At 44.8% G+C, this 20,909-nt stretch overlaps 1 protein-coding gene across 1 annotated transcript in view; it reads right to left on the reverse strand.

The window, feature by feature from the left end:
• Positions 1-11,529, reverse strand: part of STK10 (serine/threonine kinase 10) — a 173,091-nt gene extending 161,562 nt beyond the window's left edge. Inside the window, exon 1 of the mRNA XM_006884349.1 lies at positions 11,169-11,529. Coding sequence (XP_006884411.1) covers positions 11,169-11,324 — 156 coding nt within the window. The 5' untranslated portion in view covers positions 11,325-11,529. The remainder of the gene's footprint in view (positions 1-11,168) is intronic.
• Positions 11,530-20,909: the final 9,380 nt, after the last annotated feature.

Here is a 20,909-nt window from a genome sequence, read left to right on the forward strand (position 1 = left end):
GTCATCTAAACTGGAAAAGGGAACTCTGAAGGCTTAGCGGCAAAGAGCTGCTGCCAGTCCAGAGAACCACAGTTCAAATCAAAGCTGCTGCTCTGTGGGGCAAAAGTGGACACTCTCCTCTTGTGCCATTTACTGTCTCTGAAAACTCACTGAAGGGTCAACAATGAGTCAGTTCCAATTCGAGGGGACAATAACAACATACTGGAAAAGAAAAAAAAATATCTGTAATCATGGATGACATGATCAAATATACAGAAAATGTCCAAGAACTCACTTGAAAAGGAGCTAATGTGCCTAAGGGGAGAACCGTGGTATGAGGAATTGGGTAAAAAGAATGAGGGTTAGCGCGTGAACGACACAGACACTGACCTGGACCATCTGTGTGGTATCAAGGAGGCTGTGGATGGTGTGGTTAATGTGCTCGGCTTCTAACTACAAGTTTGGAGGTGCCTTCAGAGAAAGGCCTGGCAATTTCCTTCAGCACTGCAAAGCCTCAGAGCACACTTCTACTCTGACCAGCAGTCTCCTTGAGTCAAATGACTCCATGCAACTGAAATCATAAGATTCTAGATGAGAATCAGGTGGTAAAGACAGCACCTCCTTACAGCTTAGCCTCCAGAGTGAGAGGTCATTTCTACCTCCACTTGACAGATGAGTCTATGGCTCAGAATAGGAGGTGATTTGTGTGGGGCTGAAATGGCCAAGCATGGAGCTCGGATTCTAGTGAACTGGAGATATCCTCTCTTAAACACCAGCAGTGGGGACCAGGAGTGGCCTTCCAGGACTGTCCCCTAGTGTAGACCATATCAGCCCAGGGAACTGGAGATCCTGGATGGGATGGGAGCTGGGATCCAACAAGTTACTAGGTTCAGTTCAACCTTGCCTCTTTGGAAAACAAAACTTACTGGCATCAACAACCTCACAATCACCAAGGCTTTCTTCCATGACTCTGCAAGGTGGGTTTGATCTTTAGGTTAGTAGTGAGTGCAAACTGTGTGCACCACCTGGGGTCTTGGTCTCAACGCAGCAAGTGCTAAATCCCGCATTCACCTCATTGTAGGGCCACTGCAGGAACTCCTCACAATAGCATGGGTTCTGTTTAAAAATACTTAGTTGAGAGGAAATAAGGTTACCACCCAGGGGTAGATCTCTTTCCGGAGGAGGAGGGAAAGCACATGGCGGGGGTAGGGGCACAGAAAAAGCGGAAGTCCGGCTTTAACAATATTAGGCAGGAGAGGAGGTAAAGGGAAAAACCACTCGCCACCTCCAAGGTGGAGGGGAAACAGGGCAGGATGTCACACTTGAAGGCTGCAGGTCGGCAGTCACTGCACACAGCAGCCCAGCTCTGAGGGCACTTGAGGTCTCCCCTTCCTCAGTGTCCCAGAGTGTCGAGGGGCTGGGCCTGAGCAAGAACAAGGGACAAAGGGGATTCCAGCTCTGATGGTCTCGTGGTAAAAAGCTGTGCTGCAATCCCAAAGACATGAGGTTTTAATCCCCCACTTACTCCACAGGAGAAGGATGAGCAATCTCCTCTTGTGCTTTTATCTCTGAAAACCCACTGATGAGTCTATGACATAGAACAACAACAATTTATTTCTAAAACAACCCTCAAATATCCATACCCTTGGAAATACCTGGATGCCACTGACCTGGTAACAACACGCTTGTGGGGAGTCTAGCCTTAAAAACAACTTAAGGCATAAGGATAAATGTATCTACCAAGCTGCCCAACATACTCTTCATTTTGTTCTAACAAGGTTTATTTTAGAAATGCAAATCTTACCCCAAGGCAGCTGAAAAAATGTTCTGAGCCGCTGTGGGGTCTCCTGACTCTTGGTGACCCCTGTGTGCAGACCAAAACCTTTCCTGAACCTTTCCAAGGCTGTGACCTTAAAGCAGAAGTCATTTTCTGAAGGGCCTTTAGGAAGGTTTGAACATCCAATCTCCTTTCTAGTAGTCAAACACTTAACAGTTTGCACCATCAAGAGACTCCTTTGGGAACAAATTTCTCCTAACACCAATTTCACATTTGCTTATGCACAGTTTTGTCTCCCAGAAACACCAGATGAAGGCAGAAAACTGCAATCAGCTGAACTGAGCGACAAATGACTACATGGAGCATTTGCACACACACCTCAACCATCTGTCAGCTACCAGTGCAGCACCCTCATCCACACATGACCTCAGCTACCTGTGCAGCACCCTTGTCCACATGTGACCTCAGCTTCCAGTGCAGCACCCTCGTCCCAACGTGACCTCAGCTACCTGTGCAGCACCCTTGTCTGCACGTGACTTCATCCACACATGACCTCAGCTTCCGGCACAGCACCCTCATCCACAGGTGACCTCAGCTTCCGGTGCAGCACCCTCATCTTCACATGACCTCAGCTACTAATGCAGCACCCTCATCCACACAGGACCTCAGCTACAATGCAGCACCCTTGTCCACAGGTGAACTCAGCTACTGATGCAGCACCCTCGTCCACACTTGACCTCAGCTTCCAGTGCAGCACCCTCATCCACACATGACCTCAGCTACCTGTGCAGCAGCCTCATCCACACGTGACGTCCGCTACTGGTGCAGCACCCTGACCTCTCCACACACCAGTGCAGCACCCTCATCTACAGGTGACCTCAGCTACCGGTGCAGAACCCTCATCCTCACGTGGTGACACAACTTCTCTATCCCAAGCCACTTGCCTTCCACTATTCCACAGAAACACAACCTACAGGAGTCCAGTACTCACATCCAAAATCAAACTTGAGGTCTTTTTCAAGATCACTGACTACTTCGTCTAGTATTTACATATTTCCTCTTTGTTTAGCATGAGTAAAACTATACTACTTAATGTCAAAAAGTGGAAACAACCCAAGTGTCCATCAAGAGATAAATGAGTAAAGTGTGGTATCTTACAAGGGAATGTTGTTCTGTGGCTTAGAACTGATTCCAACTCATAGCAACCCTTCAGGGCAGAAGATCAAGGTCCCATAGGATATCCTAGGCTGCAAGGTCCCAGAGAATATTCCAGGCTGTGATCTTTAAAGGAGCAGAGCACCAGGTCTTTTCTTAAACCTCAAACTTTTAGTTAATAGCTCAACCATTGTGCCACCAGAGCTCCTAGGGAATATTCCTCATCCTTAAAAGGATGAACCCAACAACAATAGCAAAGTTCAACAGGCCAGCAAACAACAAATGCTGGTGAGGTTGTAGAGAGATTGGAATTCTAATTGGGAAAATAAAATAGTACAGCCACTATGGAAGGCAGTATGGCACTTTCACACATGTTAGAAATAGAAATGTCATTTGACCCAGCAATTCCACTACTGGGAATATACCCTAAAAAAACCAATTCAAATAGATGTATGCACACCATGTTTATTACTCATTATTCACAATAGCAAAGAGATGACGCAATCCAAGTGCCCATCAACAAACGAAGGGAAAGAACAAGTATGGTGTAGTCACACAGTGAAAAACAGCATTGAAAAACAATGAACTCTGGGGCGGTGGGAGGGGCGCGGGGGGGATTGTGTACCAGGGAAGGAGTGGATGGGCGGGGAGAGAAGTGCAGCAATGAATGAATGGAAATCCAAAATCTCTGTAAATGTTCATTAAAATTATTTTTTAAAAAAATCCCCAAAATCCTTGGTACCTTCCTATGTATTACAGTAGGCCTACTAATTGTCAAAATCCAATTTTATAATGGCCCAGTCAGGAAACACAATTAAACATGTATCACTGTATTTAAAAAAAAACAAAAAACAGTGAACTCATAAAATATTACACAACACGGGAGTCTAGAGGACATTGTGCTGAGTGAAATATCTAAGTCACAAAAGGATAAATAATACTGTACAACACCACTGTTACAAAACAGGACAGACATGGGAGGTTGGGAAGAGAATAGGGGGAAAGTGGATTGACAGTGAATACTGATTAAATCAGAGGAGGGGAAGAACTGTCAGAAAGGAATATAAGATTAAACATTTTACGTATGATAACAATCTGGATCAAGGTATGCCTTGTGGGGAGAGCTGAGGGGAGGGGGAAGAAAATGTGCAACAAGGAAAAAATTTAAAGCATTTTTGATGCTAAAAAAAAGGAAGTCTTGATACATGCTAAGTGGGGTGTATGTACCTTAGAAACATACTAAGTGAAATAAGCCAGACACAAAAGGATAAAAACTGCATGATCACTTATAGGAAATATTTAAAGTAGACAAACTTAGAGGCCCAAGTTTATTAGTGGTTGCCAGGGGCTGGAGATGAGGCAAAGGGGGCCTCCTGCATAATGAGTAGTGAGCTTGGGGAGACGCTTGCCCAACACAGTGAAGGTAATCATTGTCACTGAGTTTATCAATGGTTAGAATGAAGATGACACAACCCTGCTCACTGAAACTGAGGAGGACCTGAAGCGCTTGCTGCAGAAGGTCAAGGACTGCAGTCTTCAATATGGACTGAAGCTCAACATCAAGACGACAAAGATTCTCACCACTGGGCCAACTGGCAGCATCAGTATGGATGGTGAAGAGATTGAGATAGTTAACAGTTTTAGTTTACTTGGCTCCACAGTCAACACTCTTGGTACCAGCAGCCAGGAAATCAGGGGACAAATTGCATTGGGAAAGTCAGCTGTGAGGGACCTCTCAAGAGTACTGAATTGCTACAATGTCAGGCTGGAGACTAAGGTGCGCCTGATCTGGGCTATAGTCTTTGCAATTACGTGCCATGCATCAGAGAGTTGGACAGTGAATAGGGATAATAGAAAGAGAATTGATGCCTCTGAGCTGTGGTGCTGGAGAAGAGTGTTGAATACACCATGGACTGCTAGGAGAACAAACAGGTTTGTCCTGGAGAGGGTGAAGCCACAATGTTCCCTGGAGTCAAGGATTCTAAAGCTTCGTCTAACATACTTTGGGCATGTTGCAAGGAGGGACTGGTCCTTGGAGAGGGACATCATGTTTGGGAGAGTAGAGGGATGGATGGCGCAGGAGAGGAAGACCCTCAATGAGATGGATCGATTCTGTGAGTGGAGTGGTGGGAATGTGCTTGAGACAGCAAGACTGGCACAGGATAGAACGGCGTTTAGGGCTCTTGTACCTAGGGTCGCTATGAGTCGCAAACGACTCGATGGCACATAACAACAACAACAACAACAGAATCAATTTTAAGAAATTAAGATATCAGTTGTGTATTTTTACAAAAGCACTGCCATCAAGTAGGTATCGACTTGTGGCGCCCCTCCATCGGGTTCCCAAGGCTGAAAACCTTCCAGAAGGCACCATGAACAGATGCAAACTGCTGATCTTTTTGTTAGCAGAACCACCATGCTGTTGCTGTCATGTGCCGCGGAGTTACACGCGACTCATAGCGAATGAAAGTCGTGGACACTTCCCATATAACTTTCATCCTTTCTCCAGGCTCGTAGGGCTTCCAGAGGCAAGCTATTTTGGAAGTGGATGCCATTCCTGCCTCCAAGCTTGTTTTAATTGGGCAGCTTCACCAAACACTGTCCACCATGGGTAACCATTCTCTCATTTGACTCATCAGTGTCACAGTGTTCAGCTTCACAGTGTCACAGTGTTCAGGTTCCTGAGGCTGAAAATCTTCACAGAAGGGGCTGTGGACCAATGCAAACTGCTGACCTTTTTGTTAGCAGAGAAGCCATAAAGAAAACAAAAAACAAACCACCAAGAATGTGAAGTCTAGAGTCAGATGGACATAGATTAACATCAGGCCTCTGGTACTGATTTGAAGTTTTAAAAACACAAAAATAATCATGCTGCTTTTATTAGGTTCTTTCTTTGTTGTTTCCTGCACCACTAATGAAGTTTGTGAGCGGTGGGCCCCTTTTCCCCCATCTGTCTTCTGGTTTTAATCGGCATTATTTTACACAGCAGGGCAATTTTTAGGAATGCATATGTCATGTTACAGGAGAACTGTGTTACTGCAAAGGGCTTAGCACTGCACCTGGCACCCGGAAAGCATTCAAGCTGTTTTAATAAGGAATAATAAAGCCAAGAATGCAACCAACCTCACTGCCATCAAGTCAGTTCTGACTCAGCAACTCTGGAAGACAAGGCAGAACTGCTCCAGAAGGGTTTTCTAATCTTTATAGAAGCAGACTGCCACATCGTTCTCCCCAAGAACAAAGACAATTACTCACATAGCCGAAAACATTAGTATGGGGCCACTAAGCCATGCCAGAAGTCACCTGTACTTAGAATAACACAAGCAAAGGCTTTACAATGGGAGGTGGGGGTAACCAAACCCGAGAGATGTGTATAATTACAACTCCGTACTAGAAATTGAACAGAACATCCAGAAAATCTGGAAGGAAACACATCCACAGCAATTCAAGCAGACTTGATGACTCTCCCTGCCCCTAATTTTAAAAAAGAACAGTATTTTTCTGTACCTCTGGTCAAAGTTTACCGAGCAAATTTGGTTCCTGTTTCATAATCTCTCTGCAGATAACATTGGTTACACTGCTCACATTCTCATTCTTTCCATTCTGCTTGTTCTACTTCTATTAATCTAGCTTCCCTGCCTCTGACTCACACCCCCTACCCCCCTCTCAGCCTGTCCTTAACTTCAACTTCTCATCTTTGTTTTAGGTAACTGTTCACCAGGTGCTGTCATACAGATGATTATTTAAGGAACCACAATCCTCATCACAACACTGTTTATGAGTTTACCTACTATTTGGCTGAAAGATGACCCCCGAGAGTGAGCCTGGGGTCGCAGCTGGTTAAATGTTGGGATTCTAACTCAAATATTAGCAGTTCGAAGCTAACATGGAGAGAGAGGAGGTGGTCTCCTCCCCTGAGGGTTTACTGCCTTGGAGCCTGACAGGGAGCGCTCACGGGGTGATCAGGAGAGTGTTAATGAGATGGAAAGGACTAAAGCGTGCTGGCTCTAATTTAGCTTTTTAAGATTTGGCTGAAAGGTGACCTCTGGATGCGACTGCAGTTCCAAGTTGAAAGCATCACGGGAGTTTCTCTAGTCTTTACCAGCTCAGTCCAGGCTTTTTTTAAGGAATCTGAGGGTTATTTTCTGCATTCTCCTCCTATTGTATCCATCGACTATGTAGAACAGAACAGCCAATGGCAGTAGTTGGGCTGTTGGTTTCGGTTTTTTGGGGTTTTTTTTATTTGCTATTTGGGTGTACATTTTCAATTTTACAAACCAGCACCCACTACCATTGAGTCAATTCCGACTCACAGTGAGACTCCCGCAGGCTTTCCGAGACTGAAATTATCCCGGCAAAAGACTGCCCATCTTTCTCCTGAGAAGCAGCCTTGAGTCAGCAGGGGAATGTGAAATACACAATACCATCAGAGTTCCTAATCATAAACTCAAGGAAAAAAACCCTCAAAATCCATTGCTGTGAGTCAGACCCACTCATAGCTGACCCTCCAGCGAGTTTTCAGAGGCTGCAAACTGCACGGGAGGGGATTGTCCCTCTTTCTCACTGGAGCAGCTATTGGGTTTGAACTGCCAGAGAGGTTCCAGCTCTGGGTTACCAGCGAAACTTCCTACTCACTAGGGCGCCAGAGCCTAGTAAACTCGTGCTACTTAGTCTGGGCATGTTGATAGGCTATTCCTTGGAGAGGGACATCATGCTTGGGAGGGTGGAGGCGCAGTGAAAGAGAGGAAGACCTTCAACCAGGTGAGCTGACATGGTGACTGTGGCAATGGGCTTGAGGGTGTCAGAGACTGTGACACAGGAAAGGACAGAGTTCAGATCTGTGCTTTACAGGGTGGCTATGAGTCATACTTGACTTGACAGCCCTTACCAACAACATATTGTTTCTAAATTGGCAAGAAAATAAACTTTTTAACAGCTCACAGACGACATAAGATCAAAACGAAAGCATTTTTCAAGGAGAACAACCCCCATCTTATCCATCCATCTAAACCTGGTGTATTTCTTCACAGTCGCTGCCCTTTTCAGTATACAAGTACCTGTGTTAGTCAGCTGCTATGACAACAGCCGTGCCCTGCCAAAGGCAGCTTTTTCCACTCACCATCATACAAATACTTCCCCCCTTTCTACCTTGCCTTCAGAACAAATTTTTTCCCCAGAATAAAGATTATTTTAATGTTGAAAATTTTGAAGGCACATAGCTTGTGAACATTACTTTGTATCTAGAAAAAGGTGATGATTTTATTTTGTAACCAACTTGCAACCCTAGGGGGGTGGGGTGGTGTGTGGGAGAATGAGCTTAACCTTGAACAAAACTAATTGTAACCCATCTCTTCTCCTCAGGAAGTGGTGGTGACTGCGATTATCACAAGGGGGTTAGAGTCTTGCTATGTAACCTGAAACTGAACGCCTTTAGGCTTTAAAGATCTTTTAAGACACTCATCAGAAAAAATGGGCCCAGAGTCCTCTCCCGGTGTGTTTGAAGGTGAGGAGAGGGTGGATGAGAAACAAACTTTGAGAACCAAACTCCCGTGTAAAGGGGCCCATGTTGTGGAAAATCTGGAAGAGGCAAACTTGTTGTGAATCAGATGAGTTCCTCTGTGTGAAATACCTAGCGCAGCAGGGGATTATAACAGAGTAAACCTACTTTTTACGATTATTCCAAATCATGGAAACCCTCTTAACAGGCTTCTGAGGCTAAAAGTGGGCTTTTTATTTGTTTGTTTTTTATTAATGTCAATGAACATCTACAGAGATTTTGGACTTCCATTCATTCATTGTTGCACTTTTCTTCCCGCCACTGTCCACTTCTCTAGCTTGGATCAGCTTATGGGCTTGGACTACTGACGTTGTGTTTAGTAGATAATAGGCCACTCTGGCACCACGGCTCCTTTAGCAGGCCAAAAGCAGGCAGAATTGACATCTGAAACTAGTGAGAGAAAACCTGACAAATGTGAGGGCAAAGGTCCTCATTTATGGTTGAAAGAAAGCAAACCGTATGGCACTATGAGAAATTTGGGGAGGGAGACAGAGTTCCTGGGTGGTGCACAGAGTTCAAGTAAGTGCTCATCCACTAGTAGAAGTTTGGCAGTTCATGTCCTCCCAGAGGTGCCTCAGAAGAAAGAAAAGCCTGGTGATCTGGTTCAGAGCAATCAGCCACTGAAAATCCTGTGGGGCGTAGATCTATGTGGTGTTGTCATGGGTCAGAAGGAAACAGGGGAAAACATCAGTGAACGTCAGAAGTGTGCACTAAACTCACACCAATTGCACCTTCCAGAGAAAGCAGAGCAGATTGAGCTAAACCAGAGCACATCTAGAGCAGCAGACTCTGGTCTGACTGCACAGGAACATACAGCAGGTGTCCAGAGGGATTATTTCCTCATCCCCTGCCAAGAATGATGAGGCTATGGACAGGATAAAGAAAACTACAAGGTGGAAGTGAGTCAGCCAGAGCTGATCTCACAGAGCAGAGAACTGCTCCACAGGATTTCCAAAAGCTGTAAATCTGGGCAGGAGCAGAATGCTTCATTTTTTTCCCCTTCCAAGTAGCTGGTGGGTTTGAACTGTCAACCTTTCCATTATTAACCCCATGATATCACTAGGCCTTCATAGTGTGACTGAAACAAAACTCTCTGCCCTGGAGTTGGTTCCAATCCTCCACTGGGTTCCTGAGACAGTAAATCACTACAGTAGAAGACTGCCCATCTTTTTCTCTTGAAGAGGCTAGTGGATTTGAACTCTCAACCTTTCAGTTAGCGAGTTAACGAGTAACCCACAATGCCACCAGGGCTCCTTCAGAACATGCTCTGTCTGCTTTCACCTGAGTGCAGAGTCCTCCAGCAGAGAAAAGCAGCAAATCAGCCCAAAGACCAGGGGTGTGAGTGTCTGGAAACCACAGGAACTTTGCTCCCGTGGGAGCTCCCCTCCCATAACAAGAAGTGCTGGGTCAAAGTGGAGATGGAAGGTAACACAAGCAGCATCCTGAAGGTGTTCACTGGCCTTAAAGTTGCCCCTACTCTCTACCTCTCTGAAGGAGAACTTCTCAAACTTTAGAGTACTCAGGAACCAGAGAGCTCGTTTAAAAATGCAGATTCAAATTCAGTCTGTGGTGAGGCCCCAGATTACACATTTCTATCATATTCCCAGGAGGTGCTGCTGGTGTTTGCTGGTCCAAGGGCCACATTTGGAGCAACTGGGCCCTAGGCCACTATCAAGGCCAAGAGAGTAAGTCCTCCCCTGGTGGGCCTGGAGAAGCGCAGCTTCCAGTAGGGACAACTGTGAGGTGAACTGAGCTCCAAACTGAGTCCCCAAGTATAAAGAAAGTGCGTTTAAGGGGGAGGCACCCAGCTGAAGATGTACACCAGCTTAGCACGTGGAATCCTCCCAATAAAGGTTTTCCTAGAGAAATGGAGATCTGGGAAAGGGTAGAGCCCGGGTAGAGTGTGTGGGCCCCCAGCACAATGTGGCAAACAGAACAGATCACAGGAGCAGAAACCCACAACGTCCTGTTGCAAGCCAGTCTAGGTTTAATCAGTTCTGCCCCACCCAATGCGCCACAAGTGCGCACGGCCCCTATTCCTCTAGGCGAGAGGTGACTGCAAACGGGGAGACTCCCCACTTATGACTCAGAGGCACACAGTCAAATCTGATGCCTGCAGCCCAGCATTCCTGGGGCCATCGCCTCCCATGTCCCCGGTCCACCTTGCCACGCCTAACTTCTGACGCTACGCGCCTGTCTCCAGCTCATCTCTGAGTGTTTTCTCCTCTGCTCCATCTCATGGTTCCCAGATAGGACCGCGGCCAGTCTCTCCAGTTGCCCCGGCACAAGCACAGCATCTGCATGGTCTCACTTTAAAAGTATGGCTCGTATCAGTCTTGTTTGTTTGCTTGTCTACTGCGGGTGCTTTGGATGCCCTCTGGGATGCCGAGCGCCCCTTTGTCTCCCCTTCAAAGCCGAGTTGCAGTGCCCCGCGTACAGGAAGTGCTCAAAACCGAACTTGGTGGGCAGCAGCCGTGCCCAGAGGGGGGCCCCAGGTCGCAGGGACTCAGCTGAACCAAGCGAGGTCTCCCAAAGAATAAGGGTCACGGGGCGAGGGCCTGGGACCCCACGTTCAGTGCCAGGGCAGCCCCTCTGTGTCCTCCCGAGCTGTGGCCAGGCTTCAGGGGGACCAGCGCCCCTTCCTTCCGGAGCCGCTCCACGCGCCCCGGCCACTTGCCCACCCGCTGCCAGAATCCTCACCTTGTAAACCTTGCCGAAGGCGCCATCGCCCAGTTCGCCCACGATCTCCCACACTTCATTGGGGTCCAGGTCCCGGCGGACGTGTTCATATTCGCGGGACTTTCTCTTTTCGAAGGTGGACAGGCGCAGTATGCGACGGAAATTGGCGAAAGCCATAGCTAGGGGAGCGCGAGCCTAGGGACGAGGTGGCGCCGGCTCCGACTGTGACTGTGGCTCGGTGGCCTCGAGGACGGGGGTGGAGACCGCCGCGGCGCTCGGGGGTTCTCCCCAGACGCGCCCTTACCCGCTGCCGACCGGGTCAAGTGCGCCCTGGGCTGTGCCGCGGCCAGAGACCCGGAACCGCGCCGGCCGGTGGTCCCGCCCCTGCCTCGTCCCGTCCCGGGGCCGCCTCCGGAATGCCGGCTCCGCTGGCACCGCGCCCGCCGCTCAACCCGCGAGCCCCTGGACGCGTTCCGGGGACCCTGCCCCCGCGCCCGCCCACCGGCCCGCGGCTCCACCTGCCGCTCTCCGGCCTCGCCCCGAGACCCCCTAATTGGCTGAGGGCGCTCTTCGACTCCGCCCGTCGCCGCAGGGCACTCTGGAAACTGTAGTCTTCCCACGCCTGGCTCGCGCGAGCTTCAGGATGCGCTTGGGAAAATTTGGGGGACCCTTGGCTGGGCCGGCCGGGGTGGGAGGCCAACTATGCCGCACCCCTTGGCTCCCAGAACTTGTATATAGAAATCAGCATTACATGAGTGCGCACTGATCAGTGCCTAGAATGCCAACGGACAAAGGGTCCCTTGAATGTACTTTGCAACTTTGCCCATTTCATTCCTTTTCCTGTCACTATTACCAGCTGCTTCCCACTTTTCAGATGCGGACGTTGAGGCCTGGCGGGCAAGGGACATGTCCTAGGATACACATGCCGGCGGCAGGGAATTTAGTGCGGATTCCTCAGCGCAGTGCTGCCTCCTAGTGCGCAAAATGCAGCCCTGCTGCTCTTTAGGGACGAGGTTTCCTGCTGTTTTTCCGCTTCTCTAGCAGCTCGCTCGCCACTATGTTCCCGGCACCATCTACACTCCACCCTCTAGACAAGCTAGCCAGCCAAGATTGGAGAGCTGGGTGAGAAAACTGCTTTGGGACTTACACATCTCATGCCTTCCTTACAATGGTTTTGCAGACCTGTTTGCACATGACAGAGGCGTTTCTAGGAGTGGCAGATGCCGCCTGAGCCCTGGGAGGGATGCACCAACGAGCAATTTTTATTCAGGTACCATTTCCATTGCTGGCTGTGCAAGATCGTTAAATCAGCAATTTAATACGAATTGTCACAGAGGCTATTTACTATTTGCCTTTGGCAAATTAAAACTTTTTTTATTGTCAATTTCCGATTCAGAAAATTTTGAAGTTACAACCCCGTTTCACTCCTCTTTATGCCACTGTTCATCTACTCAAACCAAACCAAACTAGTTGCCACTGATTTGATTCCTTTCCGTGGCAACCCCATGGGTTGCAGACCAGAACAGCTCTCTATAAGGATTTCAAGGCTGTGATTTTGCTTCAATCCCTGGCCTGTCTTCCAAGGCGCCTCTAAGTGGATTAGAATCCTCAGAGTTTTGCTTCGTCAGCGCTTAACCATTGGAGTATGCTATGGAGAACGGAGTCATAGCTGACTCACCTGGGGTTTCAGAGACTGTAAATCACTGTGGAGGAGATTGCCCATCTTTTTCTCCTGCAGATTGGCTGCTGGATTCGAACCCTGAAAGAGGCTCCTTTGTGTTAGCTATACATCTCCCTATGGACTGTTTCTCGCGGGTCCTATCGACAGTTATAAAATACTTTTCTCAAAATCTATTAGGTGGATTTCAAACAAGGTGTTTTAAGGATAGGGGTGGGCAGTAAGGTTGAGGATGGTACCCCCACCAGTTGGCACAAGGCCTTTCCAACCCATGGCGGCCCAGTGAGGTTGAGCTATGGAGTTGAGCTCCACAGAGTTTCCAGTGGCTGATTTTCAGGAGTAGATTGCTCCACCTTTCTGAGACACTTCTGACTAGATTTGAACTTCCAACCTTTCAGTTAGCAGCTGAATGTGCTCATCCTCTGTGTACCTAGGGACTATTTATTAAGATAAATTTCCTTCATGGACACTCAACTGAATTACAAACTCCAGTAGCCCTTTCTCCATCTCTGTTAAGTACTATCGAGTAAGTGGTACAGAACTTGTCTGTCATTTTGTTGTACTGAGATAATTTGGGGTTGCTGTGATAGTGAAAGAAGTGCCACTGGTGTGTCAAATGCCATAAGGGTTACCCATGGTGGACAGGTTTCAGTAGAGCTTCCAGATTAAGACAGACTAGGTAGGAGGGTTGGCTATCTACTTCTTAAATAACAGGCCTTTGAAAACCCTAAACACTAAAGGAATGAGGGTAGTTATAGTACTATAGTGGTAGAGCCCAAACTGGAAGTCAGTTGCAACATGGTGTTTGCCACAGTGGGCTCTTGTGCATAGAACAGGCTTCAGATCTTTTGTTCATAAGGTCACTATGAGACATACTTGACTCAACGGCAACATAACAACTGTCAAGTTAGAACCGACCCATAGCTGATCTTCCAGTAGGTTTTCAGAGGCAGTTAATTGCATGGGAGGAGATTGCCCATCTTTCTCCCACTTTCTCCCTCTGAAGAGCAAATTGAGATGAAGGAAAACCCCTCTTCTTCAGTCCCTTCTTCAAAACAATACCTCTTGAGTAGCTTGCAAACACTGGTATGTTTGGAAGGTCAACTAGAAAACAAAATAGTGCTGATGGTGGGGCGTGGGAAGGCTGCCCAAACTTTTTGAAAACTTTCTAGAACTTGATAAAGAACTGAAATCGTAAAGGGCAGTTGTGTGCCATAGAGTCAGAACCACCTCCTAGGTGACACTCGGATTTTTAGAGGCAGTGAATCGCACAGAACAAAACTGCCCATTTTTCTTTCTCATAGGAGCCAGTGGATTCAAACCTCATGCTTTTTTTCCTTACTGCTAGGCCACTGTTGTTGTGTGGTCGAGTCAACTGTGACTCATAGCAATCCTATGTACAGCAGCTCTGAAGCCTGCCCTGTCGTGAGTCAGTCTCACTGACTCTGATACACCTATCCCTATTGCCCAAGTTACACCATAAATCCATATCATCTGGGTTTTCCTCTCCTGCACTGTCCCTCCACCCTTCCATGCATGATGTCCTTCTCCAAGAACCAGTCCTTTCTGGCCACACACCCAAAGCATGTGAGACAGAGCTTCAAAAACCTAGCTTCCAAGGAAAGACTTGGTTTCACCCTCTCCAAAACAGACACATTTGTTTTCTTGGCAGTTCATGATATGTTTAAGACTCTTCTCTAGCACCACCATCAAAGGCATTGATTCTTTTACTGTCATCTTTAGTCATTGTCCAGTTCTCTGATGCATAGAAAGTAATGGTGAAGACCACGGCCTGAGATTGTACACAGCTTTAGTTTGCTTGGCTCCATAGTCAACAGTCTTGGCACCAGCAGTCAGAAAATTAAAAGGCGCATTGCAATGGGAAAGTCTGCTGTTAGGGACCTCTCCAAAGTGCTGAAGAGCAATGGTGTCTCTTTGGAGACTAAGGTGCGTCTGATACAGGCCATGGTCTTCGCAATCACCTGTTATGCATCAGAGAGTTGAACAATGACCAAGGAGGATAGAAGGAGAATTGATGCCTTTGAGCTGTGGTGCTGGAGAAGAGTATTGAGAATACCATGGACTGCTAGGAAAACAAACAGATTTGTCCTGGAAAGGGTTAAACCGGGTGGCTCCTTGGAGGCAAGGATTCTGAGGCTCCGTCTAACATATTTTGGACATGTTGTGAGGAGAGACAGGTCCTTGGAGAAGGACATCATGCTTGGGAGGGTGGAGGGACAGCGCAGGAGAGGAAGGCCCTCTATGAGGTGGATTGATTCAGTGACTGGGATAATTGGGATGGGAGTGTCAGAGACAGTGCGATTGGCACAGGACAGAGCGGAGTTTAGGGCTGTTGTACATAGGGTCGCTATGAGTCGCAGGCGACTCGACGGCACATAACAACAACAACAATCTCTAGACTGACATCGTTGCTTTTCAGTACTCTGGAGAGATCCCTGACAGCAGATTTTCCTAATGCAACTCGTCTTTTGATTTCCTGACTGCTGCTAGGCCACTTGACCTCCCTAAAGGGTTAGTATCACTAAAAGAAAGACATGCAGTACAAGGCTGAGCTTTCACTAAGTGAGCTCATGTTTAAATCTCCAAGAAGAACTGAAAAGCAGATCTCTAATTTCTTTCAGTCCATTTGACCTACTCTAAGGCTTCCTTTCTGTCAAAATCTCACTCAGGATATTTGGTTGCTATGTAACTGGCATGCCTCATTGACCATGGCTAAACTGGAGCCAGTTCAAACCCTTGATTCATATCTAAAATTATATCCAGTGTTCATATTCTTCCATTTCTTATGAATTTGTAAGTTGTTAGTTTTTGTGGACTTTACAAAAATATAATCTATTTGGATAGAAGTTCACACACTGTAACTGGTTGATGTGATTTAAAAGGCACTAAAGCATATCATTCTTCACCTCTTTTTCTTTTCTTGCAAATTTTTATTGAAGAAAGGGAATTCTTTTCCATTAGAATGTTCTACACCCTGTGTCTATTTTCCTGATTATATTAACCCTATTTACATTTAACATGTTCTCTGTTTTTCCATTTAATTTATATTTTCAGTAAATTGATCAAATTTATATTAGATCCCATTTTAAATTGAGACTAGATGAATATATAGCATGAGACCAACCATTTTAAAGCAAACAACCACCTCTACATGGTTACAAAACGTTTTCATTAGCCCAGTAAGAAACCCTGTGTCCAGTAAGCAGTTACTCTTCATTCCTCCCCTCCTCTGCTTCCCATTCCTTGGAACCATTAGTTTACTTTCTGACTCTAAGAATGTATTTATCCTAGATATTTCACCAAGATGGAATCATACAGTCAATGAACTTTCATATTTGGCTCTTATTCACTTAGTATAATGCTTTAGAGATTCAACCAAGTTGTGGTATATTGTCAATACTTCCTTATTCACTGCAAATGTCTTTTTCTCTCAACAACATAAACCATACCTATGCACATGAACTTCTACAGGTGAATACACAGGAATCAAATTCACTATTTCTGTAAAAAAGATAATGGAGATAATTAAATATCAGAACAGCCTGAGGAGTCAACTGAGAATAGACCATCAAATTGTTTGTATATGAGTTCAAACTGAAGCTATAAAGAAAATGAAAACAAACCTATGAGAGCCAAAATACAACCTTGAATATATCCTACCTGAATTCATGATCTAAAGAATAGATTTGATGCATCAAACACTAAAAACAGAATACTAAAAAAAAACAAAAAAAAAAACCAGAATACTAAATAAGTTTTCAAGGACATCATACATGAAAACAACATGTTGTTTTAAAAATAAGAAAGTAAGACCAAAATGGACGTCAGAAGATACTCTGGAACTTACTCTAGATTATAGAGTAGCTAAATGAAAGAAAGAGATAAGTAAAAAAGCTGATTTCAAAGAGCAGCTCAAAAATAGAAATAAAATACTATGATAAACTGTTAAAAGACCTGGAGGTAGAAAATGAAATGGGAAAAGTATGCTTGGCAACTTTCAAGATGAAAGAACAGGGGGGGGGAAATTCAGTCCTCAAGTTGTAATATAGTAAAGGGTTCTATGGACCAAACTCAAGTCGTGGAGTTTTCAATTGCTTCATATGCATGTGAAAGTTGAACAATTAATAAGAAGATGGAAGACTAATTAATTCTTTTAAATTGTGGTTTTGGAAAAGAGTATGGCGGATATCCTGGAACAAACACATCCATCTCTAAGTGCAGGCAGGATCCTCTTTAGAAGCACAGATTGTGAGACTTTGTTTCACATACTTTGGGCATGCTGTCAGGAGGGGTTACTCCTTGGAAAAGGACAGCATGCTTGGAAATATAGAAGGCCTGACAAAGAGAGGAAGATCCCCAGGGAGATAGACTGACGCAGTGACTGTAACAATGACTTAAGCCCAGAGAGATGGCCAGGACAGCACTGAAGCAGGCAAGATATCAATCTGTTGTTCAGAGGGTCACTATGCGTCACAGTAAACTCAATACCAACCAACAACAACGGGCACCATATTGAATGACATGTGAAGCTCCAAAGGAAGATGGATAGGAATAGACAGGGTCATCATACCGTAAAGAACTGGTCACTGCTCAATCATTTCAGAACCAATCAAGAACCAATGTTGTTTTTTGTTTAACGTTTTTATTAGTTTGCATATAATAATTTCCTTACATTGTGTTTCATTCATGTTGTTGTTGTTGTTGTGTGCCATCTAGTCACTTGCGACTCATAGTGACCCTATGTACAAGAGCTCTAAATGCCCTTCTGTCCTATACCAACCTAGCCATCCCAAACACACTCATTCCCACCACTCCACTCACAAAATCGATCCATCTCTTTGAGGGTCTTCCTCTCCTTCACTGCCCCTCCACTCTGCCAAACATGATGTCCCTCTCCAAGGATCAGTCCTTCCTTGCAACATGCCCAAGGTATGTGAGACGAAGCTTCAGAATCCTTGACTCCAAGGGGCATTCTGGCTTATATTTTATACAATCTTTCATTTACATTATGTTTTAATCATTCATATATATTGTAGTTTCTATCATTAACTACTATTTACTTATGCCACTGAATTTTTCCTTTTTTTTTTTTAACATTCTTGAAGGAAGCAGTCCAAGTAGGAATGAAGGCACTGGTAAAAAGCAGTGTTTCAGGAACTGACATTTAAAAGTGAAACATTTCGACAGCTCCGATACTTGAGGTATTGTTGGATCAACGTTAGGATAACTGGCAGGAAGAGATCCTAATCATGCCTAGTGCAAAGACAAGTGATCGAATAGAACTAGAAATTATTAAGCAATGTCATTAATCTCAAATTAAAGATTAAATCCCTTCAAAAACTTTTCCCAACAGAGTCAAAAGAAAACCTACAGATTGGAAACAAACATTTGGTAATACCGTCTTAGACAAGAGTCTCATAACAAAAGTTTACACAATACTCCTGGGCTTCCACAAGAAAAAGACTGATCACCCAGTTACAAAATGGGCAAAAGACATGGAAGGAATTTTCACAGAGGAAGATATTCAAATGACCAACATACACATAAAGAAAAGCTCCAAATCCCTGACAATAAGAGATTCAAATCAAAACCACAATGAGACACCATCTCACTCCAGTAGCAGTGGTAAAGTTTAAAAAGACAGCAAGTAATAAAGGTTGGAGAGAATGTGGTGAGATAGGAACTATTAAATATTGTTGGTGGGATTGTAAAATGGTACAACTACTCTGGAAGACAGTGTGTCTTCCTCAAAAAGTTGAACACAGAAATTCCCTATGACCTAGCTATTCCATTGCTTGGAATATACCCCAAGAAAATGAGAACTGAGGCTCAAACAGAGACTTGTACACCAATGTTCATAGTAGCATTATTCACCATCACAAGAAAGAGGAAACAGCCGGATGTTCAACCACAAATGAATGGATTGAGAAGTTGTGGTATATTCATACAATGGAATATTACACAACACTCAGGAGCAATGATTTTGTAAATTACTATCTAACTTTGGAGAGACTGGAAAGCATTATTCTGAGTGAACTGAGTCCCACAAGGACAAATACTGTATAACATTATTATTATTGAATGAGTATGAGGATCCAGGGTCGGGGGGAAGGGTGGAAGTAGAGGAATGAGGATGGGCGGGGGATGGGGTTGGGTGTTAATCATGGGGTTGCATAATTCGACGGGACGGTGATGGTGAAAGAAATGAGAAAGATCTTTTGTGATGGAGGGAATACACAGAATCATAGTAGCAGAAACAATTGGTCAACATGGAAATATTTCAGTAAGTACTATGTGCTCAAGAGCCAGTGGTAAGGAAGGAAGAAATTCAAGTTATGCTGAAGACATTTGCAAAAATAAGACTCCAGGGACCAATGGAATATCAGTTGGCATGTTTCAAATAGCAAAAGCAGCCCTAAACACGCTCATCAGTCTGTGCAAGGAAATTTGGAGGAATCTTTCTGGAAGACTGACTAGAAGAGATCTGTATTTGTTCTCCTTCTCAAGAAAGGTGACTCAACAGAATGTGGAAATTATCTAACAATATCATTAATATTACATGCAGCAAAATATTGCTGATAGTTATCCAAACCCAGCTGGAACAGTTCATTGACAGAGAACTGCCAGAAGTTCACACTGGTTTAGAAGAAGCTATGACACCAGGGATATCATTGCTGATGTCAGATGGATCTTGGCTAAAAGCAGAAAAAAACAGAAGAATGTCTGCTTTATGCAAAGGCATGCCAAAAAATCTGAAAGACCTGTCAGCTATCTGGCCAACTGACTGGAAGAGAGCCATATTTCTTTCCATTTTCACAAAAGACAACAATAGTTTGTGGAAATTATTGATCAATATCACTAATATCACATACAAACAAAATCTTGCTAAAGATTATTAAAAAATGAGGGGGAAAGTACATCAATACAAGCTGGGTTTAGAAGATGCTGTGGCACTAGGGATAACATTGCCAATGTCAATGGATTTTGACTGAAAGCAGAGAGTACCAGAGGAAATGTCTATATGTGTTTTTATGGACTATGCAGTCATTTGACTGTGTGGATCACAACAAATTGTGGCTAACATTGAGAAGAATGGGTATCCCAGAACACTTGATTGTGCTCAACCTATACTTAGACCAGGAAGCAGTCCTCAGAACAGAGCAAGGGAACACTACATGGTTCAAAATTGGTAAAGTAATGCATCAGGGATGTATCCTTTCTCCATACCTTTTCACTCTATATGCAGAACAGATCATTTAGGACGCTGGACTTTATGAGGAGGAATGTGGCATCATAATTGGAAAAAGACTTATCAATAACCTGTTTTATGCAGAAGACACAATCTTGCTCCCAGAAACTTAGAAAGACCTGAAGAATTTGTTGCACAAAGTCAAAGACTGCAGTCTTCAATCTGGATTTCATCACAAGAAAACAAAGGTCACCTACAACCAGGAGAAGATAAAATAGATGAATGGGACCTTCTAAGAGTCAAATCCCTACGCACATCCAAAAAGTTCTCCAACAGGGTAAAAAGGGAAGCCACAGACTGGGGAAAAAGTATTTGCTAATGACATGTCAGATAAGGGACTTATATCTAGAATTTATAAAATACTTGAGTACCACAACAAGGTAAATTGAAAAATGGGCACAAGATATGAACAGACACTTCACCAAAGAAGACATTCAGATGGCTAACAAGCACATGAAGAAATGTTCAAAATCCCTAGCTCTAAGAGAGATGCAAATCAAAACAATATGAGATAACATCTCACCCCAGTCAGAATAGCAAAATTTAACAGAACAGCAAGCAACAAATGCTGGCGAGGCTGTGGAGAAATTGAAACTGTTGATGGAAGCGTAAAATGGTGCAACCACTGTGGAAGGTGGTATGGCACTTTCTCAAAAAGTTGCAAATAGAGATACGATTTGACCCAGCAATTCCACTACTGGGAATATACCCCAAAGAGACCATAACTGCCACCCAAGCAGATATATGCACACCCATGTTTACCATGGCTTTTTTCACAATAGCATGGATTTGGAAACAACCTAAATGCCCATCA

The sequence above is a fragment of the Elephantulus edwardii genome, unplaced genomic scaffold (genome assembly GCF_000299155.1).
Source record: "Elephantulus edwardii isolate Elephantulus edwardi_28Jun2011 unplaced genomic scaffold, EleEdw1.0 scaffold00033, whole genome shotgun sequence".
NCBI classification, from domain to species: domain Eukaryota; kingdom Metazoa; phylum Chordata; class Mammalia; order Macroscelidea; family Macroscelididae; genus Elephantulus; species Elephantulus edwardii.